Source organism: Lampris incognitus, chromosome 11, assembly GCF_029633865.1.
Source record: "Lampris incognitus isolate fLamInc1 chromosome 11, fLamInc1.hap2, whole genome shotgun sequence".
Taxonomy (NCBI): Eukaryota; Metazoa; Chordata; class Actinopteri; order Lampriformes; family Lampridae; genus Lampris; species Lampris incognitus.
In genome coordinates, this window is record NC_079221.1 from 17,148,831 (window position 1) to 17,164,330 (window position 15,500).

The 15,500-nt window shown below is 40.5% G+C and overlaps 1 protein-coding gene across 1 annotated transcript; it reads right to left on the minus strand.

Moving 5' to 3' along the window:
- Positions 1–2,757: 2,757 nt before the first annotated feature.
- On the minus strand, positions 2,758–11,381 carry stk17b (serine/threonine kinase 17b (apoptosis-inducing)). Its single transcript, XM_056289284.1, has 7 exons — positions 10,836–11,381; positions 8,468–8,680; positions 6,688–6,826; positions 4,797–4,923; positions 4,168–4,216; positions 3,398–3,577; positions 2,758–2,980 (listed from the first exon to the last, which is right to left on the minus strand). Exons 1-7 carry the CDS (start codon positions 10,958–10,960, stop codon positions 2,758–2,760), a joined length of 1,056 nt encoding a protein of 351 aa, XP_056145259.1. The 5' UTR covers positions 10,961–11,381.
- Between the last annotated feature and the right edge of the window lie 4,119 nt (positions 11,382–15,500).

A 15,500-nucleotide genomic window follows, 5' to 3' on the forward strand; every position in this document is an offset into this window, starting at 1 on the left:
GGGGGGGGGGGGGGCTCATAAAGACGGACACTTTTTGCAGTGTGGTGCCCCACTTATTGAGGATGACAATAATACAGATGAGCGCATTGCTGTGGCTGGATACGCCAATCACCCAAACAAAGCCTACTGTATCAGCCGGTGACCGCACAACAAAAAACCTCAAGGACAACAAACAAATAAATACAATGTGGTCTTATTAGGTTTGGCATCTGTATAAATACAGCAGAATGTTTTGCTGGAAAATAGATACTAACCAGGTCATATTCTTGCTGACGCCTGGTTTTTCATTTAGCCCTGTCTGCCTTATTTAGACATAGGATATAGCTCACCATGTGAGTTAACGGCACCTAAAATTGACATTATGCAGTGCCTTGGCACAGCCATATGTGCTTTTTCAAAAGCATGACTACAATCACATCTCTCATCTGTTCTACTTCAAACTTACCACTTTCTCAACTGCATCACCTCAAGCCTTTCAAGGCCACATTTCATAACACAACCTCAACGTAATCGTAATGTCACAGAGTAATGAGTCGACTCAAAAACATCCATTTGAGATTGCCTGTGACTAAAGCCATCTGGCCAATCCTCTATCAAAATCCATCTCTCGTTTTACTTTCTGCTACCATTCGAGAAACTACTCCTTGCTGCCATCATTTCAGTTCACTGCAACCAAATATGTCCATTTATTTCAACACAGCAAATAAACTACATCTTTTTGTTGAAATAACATCATAACCAGCCCAAGGTAAGTTGCCTAATTTTCCTGTCAAAACGTCATTAAAAACAATTTCAGCATTTACATAAAAAATATAAACAAACCAGACTAGTACATAAATAATAGACCTATAAAGACTCATTAAGAGTATAAAACATGGACAGCAAATATAAAGAGGCACACACAAAAGGTAAAGAGAGACAGAGTATGCCCTGAGATAAGAACCAAATTAATGCATTGGACGGATGAACTTGGCTAAAGGGAGACGCATTTGCCATATTCCCAAAAGCTCACTTCATCAAGACATGGACTTGCATGTGAAAAATTTCACTTTAAGGTACCCTGCACAAACAGAAATAAAGTAGCTTTAAATGCTGATCAAAATGAAAGCAGATCATATGGCTTTGGTGAATGACTGACAAACTGAATTCCAAAAGATGCAATTTTCCAAACTTCCCACCCAGGTTGTGTTCAGTACATGGGTGCTGATCAAGTGCTTAAGTCACGTTTTTCCTCCGTTTGCTAACAAAGAGGAACTGACAGCGCTGTATCTGCGTAAGGGTGTGGTATGTGAATGACTGCATGAGTCACTGTATTTGAGTCGTTACAGTTTAAAGTTTTTCTTACTACTGCGATAAACAGGAATGTCACGGACACCAGCACGACTTGTTGTTTCACAATGTCATAAAAGTACTTGATGGCGTTTCATTTTCAAATGGGGCCTGAATAGTGCATGCTGTGAAGCAGGGACAAGTTCCTGTTGCCAAAAAAACCCCCCAAAAAACCCAAAGGGTATCAAATAGAAATATTGCGTAAATACTTGCATACACAATAAGACATTAAATACTTTCATAGCACACTATAAATCCTTCAGAAAGGGACTACACTGAGGTTCAAGTTGTTAAAGCGATTCCTAACAAACACCCTTAGTCCAAACAGCCCTTTACAGGTTTACAGGGACATGATACTGGAAGGGAAAGGCAATGGCGGTAAAAGGAATGTAATATGCTTGTGTGTAATCCTGCCCTATATCTGGTCCTTTTTAAAAGAGGAAGTGTGACTTTTGTAAAGAAACAAGAACATAGCGCAAGTGTACAGTAATATCGCAGGAAGCTACAAACGGGTATGAAATATGCTCAGTGGCAAGGTTCACTAACTTTGAAAAAAAGGTGGCCAAGACTATTTTAAGTCATTTGGAGACTGTTCATAAGTTCTTGTTTGTCTTATTTGAACATTTTGACATTTAGGGAAAAATACAGTGTAAAATCTAAATTGAAATTGTTGAGGACTTAACACAATTCACTAAAACAAAATCATAAAATAATCTTGCCCAACAAAAACCTAATGGACAAGACTGTTTTGGTTCTTGATGATGCTACTGTTGAATCATCCTTAGTTCTAGCGTTCAAAGGGACATTCTTATATTTCCTCATTAGTGTAATGCTTATCTATAAATATATTTCTGTTGAAGCTACACTGCAATCAAATACTAACAGGAACCAATGACTATATCCATTTCAAATGACCATTTTTAAAATGTATAGGCAAAGTGAACAAGAAAAATTCTTTATGGTTTTTAGGTTCTTCAGAAAACTATCCCACATACAGAAGAGCAGCATTGTATTGATTTCTTTTGAGATGTTCCACACAAGCTATCTTCCGTAGGCGGACAGAAGGTATATTGAAAATATAACAAAGAAAGCTCACAATAAAAATTATTACTTGCTTTAGGTAAAACATATTGCATTAATCAAGATATAAATTTCACACCTCTTAACAATGATAAATCAGCGTCTGATCTTATACAATATAGCTGGTTATCTTTGGCTTTAGTGGTCAATCTTGTACTCAACAACCAAAGGAGTGAAATACAAACGACCTAAGTGCTCAGTGGACAGCTGTTTTTTTTTTTTTCCTGATAAAACCATTTAAAAGCCATGGGGGAATAGTGGGCTACCTTTCTCTATGCCAACTATTCTCATGTTTTGCAGCCCACTATTTCCCCATTTTTTATTTCTTTTTTTTCCCCAGTTTGTTTTTTAGAAGTCACCGTCCACGGCAGCAGGTGTCTCTTCATCAAGGCGGAACTTTTTTGCATGGGAGTGTGCGGACTCCAGGAAATTCTCCTTGTCCTCAGGGTCTTCAGGTGGGGCAGCCCACTTAGTGCCACTGCTCCTTTCGCGGAGGATGCGTGGTATAACCGGTTCTGGTCCCTGCCAAAGCCAGGGATGGCTCATACAGTCTGCAGCACTGGGCCTGTCCCTGTGGTGAGAGAAAAATGTCAACTGCTGGGGAAGTGAACAGTGTATGTGAAGTAGCCAGAGATGCGTTGATGTACATTTTGTACACCTTGTATACAAGCTCCGACACTTGACTCCAAGTTTTTGAAGTTTGTAAACTGCAGACATCCTTAAAGATTTCAGATCTATCAATATCATATATAATTGTTTTTGTTTTGCTGTCTACATCCTGTTTGCTTCGATGACCCAATTTCTACTTAAGAGATAATTTAGACTAAACTTTAATTTTAAAAGTCAGGGTGAGGCCAAATTACTACATCTTTTCAAGTCAACTACTTTGAATTAGTTATTAAATATGGCCTTCACTCAATTATTTCATCCAAGATAAGACATATAAACCTTCAAGGAATACATGTTTTACTTCTTGTGGCTCACTTACTCAGGTGTTTTGACCAGCAGTTTGCGAATAAAGTCCACAGCCAGCTCCGATACCCTGGAGAAGGCCTCCCTACTGTAGTCCACATTAACCTGGGAAACATTGAGGTACGTCTCCTGTTTGTCATCCCCCGCAAACGGAGACTCTCCCGTTACCAGCATGTAGGCTATGACACCTATGCTCCTGCGGAGCACACAAAACAAATTTTACATAAATGTCAAAGAACCTACAGCTAAAATACACAACAATAACTTTGGAATTGAGAAAGACTCAAAAGCTAATTCTGAAGATTGTCATTACTGTTTGACTTGCTGACATATAAGAGCACTGTGGTAATTGCATTGCTTATTTAAGCAATACGAATCTTGAAGAGTTGCCAGTGCCACTGCATTGGCGCCTTCTCTATCATTAAACACATACAACACATAAAACATGGTTATATCTGTTGGTATAGGTCTTTAACATCTTTGTTTGTTCTGCCATATCAGCTTGCTAGAAATAACTTCACCTGCTCTTCAAACTCAGTACCTGCCCATCACATTCGGCCGCCATGTTGCTGAATAATTTTTCCCTGGAAAATCCTATCTGACAGCAACTGTTAAACTGAGCAACCATAAAAGCATTCCATGATTTGGATATTAGTGCGTTGGTTATTGTCTTAAAAACATCAGTAATAAAAAGTTATCAAAGGACATTTGATTGCCATGTAAATCTTCAGGTCTGTAGCATTAAGATGCAAATATCACCAACTGCATGAACATTCGAAGACTCACCATAAGTCTGTTGCTGTTGTGATTGGCTCATAATTCAGGATCTCTGGGGCTAAATGAAGACAGAATAAAAAAAAGGTGAGTTACCTTGTAATATTGCAGAATAGGTTTGATTATATATTCGTGGAATTTTGGGAACATGCTCAAACAAAACATTCCACAGGCCAGTACAAGGTGCTCTAGTAGCTGCATACTAGCGGACAGTGCATTTCCTGGTGAGAAGTAACCAACCATCTTCTCCCTGCTGGCTTTACATTTTTGATTGAAAAAAGAACCTGAAGTAAACATTCTTCCCTTTATGAATTACTTTTCCAATAGCAGTGCTGCCAATGAAGTAGCCATTGTCCCTGCCTAGAGGGTAATGTTTAATAACAACGTACACATCTAAAAGTCAAGTGATAAGCCTATGGCTGAAAAAGCATGAATTGCTGTATGCCACGGCCCTCTGAATAAACAGAATTTAGAGGGTCCATTAAAAGTCATGATGCACCCATTATCCTTGAGGGCCTTCAGTGCTCATTGTCATTGCTCTGAAACAGGTTAACAAGCTAAAGCAATTTCTTCTCACCCCTGATGGATTCATATTGACCCCAAAATGTCTGATGTGTAAAATCATTTTATGGCCATCTTACCCACGTATTCAGGTGTCCCAAGAATCTCTCTGAGTTCCCCAACTGCACCAAGCCTACGTGCCAGGCCAAAGTCCACAATTTTTATGTCTCCCGGAGGACACAGACTGGTCAAGAGAATGTTTTGCGGCTGAAAAAGACAGCAAAGCAGAAATGGAGGATAAAAATAAAGGACATGTTTTGTAATACCAGAGAATGGCTTTGAATAAGGCTAAGACATTTTTATGCCACCAAATGTTGGGAAAAATTATGACTGTAGATGGTAAATCTCGTAACCTACCATAATTTGGAGGTTATAGCCTATGAAATCTACACTATTTGACCAGTAAGATGTAGACATTGCCTTAACTATGGCATGCTTCAGTTGCTGACTCTTATTGATAGGAACAGTGGTTTCCTGACCTAGTGTCAATGTTAAAGGATAGGAAGATTCATTCATGTTGTACAGGTGACCTATAAATAGGTGTCTTTCTCATTCAGCTTGGCCCTGGGCTATTCATTTGTTTGTTTGTAGTGGAAGGGGAAATTTAGCCTGTAGGCCATATACCTGTTACCGCCTATAATCTTAACATCGTACCACGCTAAAGGAAGAACATATCAAAGTTAAAGAGTGTGAACTACAGGCATGCGAACTGGTTAGGAGTAAAAAAGTTGAGAAGGATGCTTTTTTTTTATAAGCTACTAAATGCTACTTTCTGGTGTCTTTTAGGATTACTCTTATAAAAGATGAAGCAAAATAAAGTACAAGGTTTATGAAGTGCAAATGTACCTTTACATGAAGTGCTCACAATTACAAAGAAAATTAAAGGGTAGTCCCACCAGGTACACAACTAATTACGATTATTTTCAAAATTAAGTCAATTTTATTTGTATAGCCCATTATCACAAATTTGCCTCAGTCGGCTTTACAACATCCTGTCCTTAGACCCTCGCATCAGATAAGGAACAACTCCCTAAAAAAACCCTTTAACAGGGAAAAAAAATAGGAGGAAACCTTATGGAGAGCAACAGAGGGCGGGATCGCGCTCCCAAGACGGATAAACGTGCAATGGATGTTGTGTGTACACGATTATTACTCTCCATATCCACTCTCTGCCAGAAACCATGTTAAAATGTGAAAAGAAAAATTACAAATGTCGCTATGAAAGAGAATTCTATGCTTTACGACTGGTGATGGGGGGGGGGGGGGCAGGGCTAGAGGGGTCTGTCCTTATTTTTTCCTCTTGGCCTGGACCAATGTCTCAAGGGCCCACTTTTGCTGTTCTGCCGTATGCCTTAGCCTTGCCCTCTTCAGCAGTCTGCCTTTTGCTCTCCTGAGCACTGCCAGATTGGCAACCATACTTGCCCTGCTGCCGTCACTTTTCGAGCAGACTCTGCTGCCGTTGGTCAGTTGTTGACTTGCTAACATTTCTTGTTCCCTCCAATTTTATCTCTTAGCTCAGGCTTTCCAAGTGGCAGGCAGTTTTCAGTTGATGCCTTCTCTGTAGTTTCTTAGCTGGCATGCACCACTGTGGCAACTTCGTTTCAGCTTTTTCCACACAGCAGGTCACAGACCGATGGTCTGGGCTCACGCTGAACTGTGACTAGCGAATTGATTGGATGCTGCCTTTTGTTGACAGTTGATGCAAACGCATCCAAACGTGCCTGCACAGCGTCAAGATGCTTGCGCTCCATTGTCTTTCTATGGAAGTCGCTAATTATTTCTCAGCGGATCTGCACGAATTATGTAGATGACCTATTTTGGATTCAAAATGTTGAAAGGTGACAAGTTTGCATGCCTGGAACTGTGTATAAACAAGGCCTTTGAAAACGTATGTTCTAGCTTTTGCATAGTAAGCAACTACCACTATATGTTTTCATGGTTGTAGTTGTTTGTGTACATGTATGTGCAAACCTTGAGGTCCAGATGCACCAGATTGCTCTGGTGGAGGTGATGAACTCCTTCCAGCGTTTGGCGGATCAGACGGGTGATCTGGGCCTCTGGCAACAACTCTTCAGACACACAGTGGTCAAAGATCTCTCCACCTGCAGCACTGAAGGAATAAACAGATTAGACAAACGCAAATTTACAGTGGTTGACCATGGCTCAATAATAACCTATAAAAATTATCTCAAGATAAATAAATAAGTCTAGATAAAACAACTCGGCTGACTGGAAAAGTCTTAGTCATGTTAATGTCTTGAGTTCCATTCTTGTTCCTTACTTTAAAATGCATGAATGTGCTGATGACAAACACAAAAAGATGATAAAATGCAAAAAAATCAGTAAGTGATGATCACTTTTAAAGGGTAGGAAATTTTAATTCAGGCAACCTGATGATTTAATATATTTCAATAAGGGACAAAAAACACTGCTCTTTTATAGTACTGCAGGTGGCCCTCAACTTCCATTGAAAACAAATTAGAATGAAACCTTTAAGTTACAGAGGTGACTTGGTTTTTGCCTAGTGGTTAAAGTTACCATCCCATCACCAGAGAGCCTCAGATTCAAACCCAGAAACAACCATTAATACCGACAGAGTGTGTCAAAACACTGCAACTCACTCTGGTTTGTTTAACTCTGAAATGTACATGTAGTCATTTTCACCAACAAGGAACAAAGTGTGACGGCTGCAGTTTTGTTTTCAACGGTCTCCAAGCAACAAGACGCTCCTATGAGATTAGAGTATGATGTAGCAACTTGTTGGGTACTGCCGCCCTGTGTGTCACTACCATAACATTCTGCACGTTTTATCAGTGCATCTTGTTTCATAACACTACAGGTTTAGCAAGTTTATAATTTACCATGTCCCTAATGGCCCCTTCTAAGCTTTCTAGGCTCTCTTTTCACAGGGGAGGATTAAGGCGGTCTTGAAATCTTAATGTTCCAGACAGATTGGGTGGAAACTATTCTTCTGAGGTCTGGCTTTGTGAGGACACACATAGCAACTGCTAAGGGCGTGGCTGGAAAAATACCACAGCAATTCACCTTAAGACAGTCATATGGATTCCAGCACAGTTATTTCCTGTCAACACTTCCCATCTAGTTTATGCTGTGTTGTTACATAGCAATAAAGCCTGGGAGATAAAAAAAGACTTAAAGGGTAGAGTGTCATCACTGTGCAAATCATTTGGAAACGTGACTATAAGGGTGAACACAATCTGCTTTATTCAATAAGTAAGTACTGTGAAATTATGATTGTTAATGAGGTCAAATTTAGATAAGTCATTGTATAAAGTAGAGTTGTTAACATCTGGGACTTTGGTTCAATAGGTAATCTAACTGGATTACTATGCTGAATGTAAGCAAGGCCTCTCAGCCTTTAAACTACCAGAGAAGAAGTGTCAGTGGCCTAAAGATCAGAATGGGTGGATTGTCATTGGATATGTCCTTGAACAATTTATTTAATCCTTTGTGGTGCTGCTCACTGACGACTAGTTGATAAACAGACCCTGGGCAGAAATGTGTTACTGTATGAATGAGAAGCAGCATGGTGCATAAAAAAAGATGCATGCTCAGAAAAGAACCCTTTCCTGGATCAATGGAAATTGAAAAGATGATTACATAGCCTGCAAAATGAATGAATAAATGGGACAGAAAGATAGGTAGATGGGACAACAGACAGGTAGATGAAAAGGATGGACAGACTGACAAGAGATGAATGGATCTGTTACTGGCTTTGTATTGAACTCACTATTCCAGCATGAGAACAATGTCATGGTCTGTCTCATAGGCAGCATGTAAGTTGACCACGCGGAGGTTGTTACGGGCCATCTCCAGGACAGCCATCTCATGTACCACTTCTGCCCGGCAGTCGCGACCCCGCCGCCTCTTCCGCAAGAATTTGGCTGCAAACATTTTCCCTGTGGCTTTTTCCACACAGTGCTTGACCACTGCAAACTTTCCCCTTGGAAGAAGAAAGAGGGATAAAACATAAACTAAAATTTGTGCCCATATGGAGAAACAAAGCATTATGTTTGAGTAAGGTCTCTCCGCTGCGTGCTGAGCACTTTGAATCTGCATTGACAAAGAACTGACAGTGATATTTTTGATATTAACAGTAAATCAAATGACTCCCAGTAATATGAAAGTATCACTTGTATTGCCGATAGCACTTAGAATCAACACCACACAATCAACAGTTTTCCTTAACCAGAGACAAGCTTTGCCTTCACTTTCAGCTCATTGTTTACATTGTTTGGCCTGAAGATAACACTGCTCTGAGGTTTCTGAACAAAAAGAAATTCCACTTTAAAAATGTTGCCACTTTACAAGATCTACCATCCCACTATTACTAAAAAAGCCAGAAAATAAAGTTAAAGTTACTTCTGAGCCATTACAGACAATTCATGTTATTATTATTATTCTCCTGTGCACAGTATCCAAATCTGTTATCAACCTGACAGGTAATGGTTCATTCTCAGTTACTTCACGTTGCCGCTACTCACAGTCCTTGGATCAACAAAGTGAAGTCAGCAACAAAGTGAAGTCAGCTGAGTCTAGGGTAAATCTTTAGTGTAAAAGCACAATCCTTCATGTTGTTTGCTAAGGGAATAATCGGAGTGGCAAACTGCTATGGGCAAGGGCAAACCATTAAAAATGATGAATGAATCACCATTCATATCCAATGAAAAATGTGCAACAAGCTTGTTTTACACTTACCATGACTTATTTGGAGTTCATGGTATGTTTCATTTATTACAGTCAGTAACTTTCCTGAAGAAATAGTTGAGCTTATCTCGTCACCTGACTAAACAGAAAGGTGACTTGGCTGGCAGGTAAGCACACAAACCTTCAATATACAATAAAAAAATTTTTTTTAAAAATCAAGAGAAATAATTCTGCAGTCGCCTTAAAAGGGTATGCAAAACCACCTCAAAGCATTTAGCTGTCCTTGTAGGGATTGAGCCTCTTACATAAGGCATATTGCAATGCGTTCTAGAGTAGAATCAGGAATCAGGAACACATAATAAATAAATAGGAATAAACATTAATTCAAAGATCACCCACATTAAAAGCAAGCAAAAGTAAAGAGTTCAAGAGTCAGATACCCATAGTGGCCTGGCAAAACTCCTGCAATTTACAGTGATCATATGAATAGTAACTACTTGGGGGTACCGGTAAAGAGATAGTAAGCAACTATTTTTCAGAGTTGATGAGCGATATCTGAATAAACTGGGTTCTGGCATAGAACCCAGTTTATTCAGACATCGCTCATCAACTGTGCCACGGGTGTAGCCACAGCTCAAGTCATTTCCTTGAGGGTAAACTGCAAAGTGGACCTATTGCAGACCCGTACTGACTTTTTGACCTTGTCACATCCTTTAAAATGTCTCACTTTTCAACATCTTTTTTTTTTTACCAACTCATACACAAACAGCTGGTAGATGCAGAGGGGGCAAATGGGTGGTAGAGAAGGAAGTTGAGTGTGTCATTTCCTCTTTCTCAATAAGTGAGCTCAAGTCTGGTTTTTACATGGGGTTGTTAGTATCCCCCTTCCTCCCAATGTGCCGAACGGAGGCAGGGGATGGAATTGTGTAAAAGTAGGCTGCGGATGGAGCCGTTTACGCGCACTCAGTCACACAAACATATTTGAAAAGCTGTTCAGCAAGATAATCATGTCAGCATATTTGGTAAGAAAACACAACAGCTGAGTGATTTCGTTGACTCTACCAGAGGCAGGTACTTCGCTGCAGTCGCTTAAAGCATTTTCCAAAACAACCGCTGCGTCGAGTCAGAGCTCGCCTTCGAGACAAAGCACAACTCACTTATATTTAAGTTAACACTGGCCCAAATTTAGAGTCATGCGCTTTACTAGCTGATTATTTACTAGGGTTTTGTTTTTGTCATACACTACAAATAAATTTGGAGATTCGAGACACGGTGGACAATAATAGGACAATGTAGCTGACCATAAGTAACACCATTTGTAACGTCACGAAAAGAGCGAGATTTTTTTGACAGTCCACGTTTCCCATGGGCGATATCCCGCCGTAATTCATTTCCCCTCTTACGAGTCTAGGAAAATACGTTTGGATTATGGAGTGAAGAGTTGGAATTACCTTCCCAGCTCGCCGGTAATTTCATAAACACTCTCCATGGGTTCCGTGTTGATAGGAGTTAAGATTTCTCCGAGTAGTCCTCCCGTCGGCCCGCTGCGGCTGTCCAGCCGCCTCCGAGACATCATCCTGCCTTCAGTTTCGTATGTGGGGACAGTTATCCAAACAACGCGCTAAAAGTGAAATACTTTCGAGTAAACGCCAACGTGACCAGCTACAGAGCGAAATGTTAACAAAGCCAACTTTACAGTAGCTACATGGTCGTATGCCGAAAAGGCTTCTAGCGGTTAGCGCGCTATTACCTCCCCTACTTGATTTGTTAGCTTAATTGTAGTTTAGTTAGCTCAACGGTCAATGTCGTTCGCTCAGAGGTTGCGATTAGTCGTCTTCGTCAACTTGGTTGCAGTAACGGGTGGCTACAGAAAAATCTCCGATTAAACAAATATAGTAGGCTAACTAACTATACTGCTGTTACGGACAACCCTTGGCTAAATAGTTGAACGACTTTCACTGGGGAGTTTCGAGCATTTTCACATCCTTCTGTTTGACACTTATTGACACGTCACTCTACAGCGCATGCGCACTGATCGGCGAGGCAAGCACCTGCCTCTCTATTAAACTGATGATCTTTTCCCACCCAAACTGTGCCTTTAATACTAACTTGTAAGCTTTAACATTTGACGTCAGTAACAGTTTCAACTGATTCAAAAGGATAGCTAAACTATTTTAAGCCCCCCCCTCCGCAATTTGCTTCAATCTCAACAGTCTCCATTGTGCAGTCATTCAAGTTGGACCTCAAGTGGGACGCAAACATAGACGCCAACATCACGTCGGCCTGACGCACTGAAGGTGGCTGCAGACCTCACACAGAGTTCATCCTCAGCTCTTGAAAGACAAAACAAAACAAAACAACAAAAACAAAGTGACGCTTGCCGGACAGCGCCCCCTCCGGTCAAAGGATACCATAGTTTGCAGCTCCACCGCTTGGCAATTCTTGCCAAGCCACCTTCAATTTGGCACCTCTTTATTCATAACGTGAGGAGCGGAGAGCCTTCCTTTTCCAACAATCGCATTAGTCAACAAAACAAAATTGTCATTCTATTGTTTTGATTGGAAAGACGCCATATCATTTTAAGGCTAAACGGATATGTAACAGTTGTATAGCATTACCATAACATAACCAAGAGCTATTCATCACACTTCTTGCCATATGTCTGAGGACCATCCATTGATTATGTAGATGCTTGTGGTTCTGCTGCTTGTCGTTGGCTACTGTATGTACTGTTGTTGTACATTCTGAAAATCAACAAATTTGGAAGAAGGCTCCGGGAGGCCAGTAGGAAAGATCATCGCCAACCTCTTACATTTGTCACCACATATTCCAGCCTCTCTCCTCCAGGAAGTGATACTGAAATGATAAATACAAAAACAACCAGGCACGAGTTTCTTTCCCTAAGCAGTGGCTCTTATCAGTACCTGAGCTGTACACTTTCCCTCAGACAGACCCAGAAGACCTTGCTATGCATTATAATTAACAGCCTATTACTGGACATCAATACTCTGCTGCTGCTACCCAGCTCCTGCTCCTGCTCCTGCTCCTGCTCCTGCTCCTGCTTCTACTTCGTGGACTATTTATTATCAACTCTCCATAGTCAGTGTGTTCATAAAATGGCTAGTTAGTAGTTTATTATTCTGATATTATTTAGATTTTTATGTTCTTGTTAATGTTTGTTACAGTTGCAACGAACCCATGAGGGAATACTGTACTGTAAAGATCCAGATTTTGACAATTCTACTCACTTGTGAACTTAACAGTATTAGATTTTCCGTTTGCACTCAGAACAAAACAGACCTATATCCCTACATTTTTCAATTTATATACAATATTCTGCATTATAGGGTTATGTTACATCCTATGTATGTTCATGTAAACAAAACACCATAACTCCCTGTATGTACATACTTACCAGGAAAATAAAACGGATTCTGATTGCAAAAACTGGTTTGTAAAGACAATCATTTGAAATATTATCACCCCAAAGACGTCTAGGCCTTTTAAAACATGTAGAAAGCAATATCAATTTCAGTACCAATAATCAAAACTTGCAGGGTTTTTTTTCTTTTCTCTTTTATTACAATCATTGGGGTGAAATGGAGACATACATACAGGAGCTTTGCATAGAGTGGAGTTCTGAAAACAGGAACCCAGTTCTGTCACAAATGAATTGGGCAAGGGGAATGGTGCGCTTTGTCCTCATTTGGGAGTAGGAGCAAGCAAACAATCATAAAGGACAAATGTGTTGCAGCAGAAAAAGCCTCGGTATGGGAATGCTCTTATCAGCCAAATGGTTTTAACCCTAATGTGTAGTGATAAGTGTTACTTTTGCCCATGCCACAAAGTTACCTCTCAAGCAGTCATGAAGTGATGTGAGGATGTGACAGAAGCCAGGGCACATGTTTGTTAGATTGAAATTAATTGTTGGTTTAATGGTTGTCTATGCAAGCCCCAAACCTTTGGTACATTCAGTGCAAAATATATATATTTATACACACAACAAGACATACATGTACAGTTATATACAAAGATAGAGACAAACAGGACCTCACACATGGTACACATACAGGTGCTCTCACTTTCATTAAATCAAAACAGCCCTATTGATTCTCTGTCTCCATGAACAGTGAGCCATTACCCCCAGCCTATTTGTAAGATAGGGTGGACACCCATGTGAAAATAACACTTTTTTTTCTGTGCCTGCTGCTAAGCCAATTTACATCACACTGTCGTAAGGGTAACATGCCGTTACCATCAAATACATTTTCCTCTCCAGGAGCCATATCTCAATGTCCTACACTTTGTTCCCACTAACTTTAGCAATCAGATATGACAGAGTCAGGTAAGTATAAGGCTGCATGCCTCAAGTGAGCGCCACAACCAATGTGACAAAAATTATTCAGCCCCCCCCCCCCCATCTCCAAATGTATAGCAATATCCTCATGCAAAAAAGCTAGTAAGGACAGTGTGTTGCACTATTTCAGCATGCAATATCGAGCTATAACACAACGCCATCTATGAGTTTCTGGCTCAATGTAACTCACAGAGTTGCCCGAGTAGATCCTCCATGCAGTATTGGGCTGGGGCTGGGATACAAAGGCTGCCTCCACATTGCATCACTTGTGGGGCTCTCTAGCACTATTCCAGCCCCTGTGGTCTAGCTCCAATGTGACTCTGTACATTAGTTGTAATCTTGCATGCACCCCATAGAAAACGAGTAACTGTTCATTTGTGTTGGTTTGTCAATGTGTGTAGGACACTATGTGAGAGTAAGAGGGTCTTTGTGGTTAGGGTTATGCATTAAAAAGTCTGAAAAGGGTTTCACTACATGCTTTCGAGACAAGACAATTGTCGGGAGTCGACACGTACGTCCTGAAGTACTCCTGCTGTAATTGTACAATATTCACACATAACTATGGAGCAGCCTTTGCCCCTGGCACATTATCAGACCTGGAAAAAGTTAATGTCTGTTAATGCGGGTGAAAGCCAGGACCTCTTGCTATAAATACAATACGTATAGTAACAATGTCATGCTGCCCCCTTGTGTTGATGTCTAGGATCTGTTTTAGGAATTTCAACAGACGCTTCAAAGAATCTGGCCACCTTTTGTTCTTTTTTGATCGGTGACACAGCCAGACAAATACTAGGGAGACCCAAGAGGCACTAATTGGATCCCACCGGTGTGTCCACACCAAGCATATGGGAAACACCAGGGTCGAGTCTTGTCCATCTGTTGCCTCTTTGAGACCAGTGCCTCCATGTTCTTTGAGCAGCCGTTAACTGTGTGTTTGGTTTTTTTTAGCCTTCTCATAGATTTCCTGGTGAGGTGCTGTTTCCTCTGCGGCCCAGAACTGAAACTTCTAATATCCCCACCCGGGCCAAATAGAGGTGCTTAAGGTTCATACATTCAGTCAATAATTCGATACATTCATCACTTTCACCAGATGAGAGGCAATAAACATCAATGGGAGGGACCTTGTGTGTCACACTTGTGTGCATACATTATTTGTGTTTGTGAGAAAATGCATCGGTTTGGAAAGATGACTCCGTGGAAAACTCCAAGGGACAGGAACCCTGCATTTGAATCTGTGAGACTTTTGTCAGAATTTGAAGTTGTGTAACTGTATGTTTGCAATTCCAGTTGGAGGTATACGTATCAGTAACATCTGGGGTAAGTGTGATGTGAGAATGCTGTCACCTGTTGTGCAGCTCACAGAAGATATAGGCGTGTGTTTGGGGGTTCGAATATTGTTTTGTCTTTAAGGGTACGTTTGGGCTTTTGAAGCCCACGAAAGAGTTCTGATATTATAATATTACGCTAACAGTCCTGACCAGTCCCTGCTGTCACCATAACCACACGGTGAAAAGCTTTGTCCATAGATGTGTCACTGATGACCATTTTTCTTCTGAGAGTCGAGTACTGAAAAACAAGTGTGTCCTGTATGGTGGTGTTTCAAAAATAATTATCTTTATGCTATCTGTGAATATACAATACGCACTTTCTGTTGTGGTCATGTTTGGTTACATGTATGTGTGTGTTTCCCCTAGGGTTTTTTTTGTTTGTCTTTGCATTACCGCATCTTAACACCTATTTAAATGCTAAATTCTGTTTC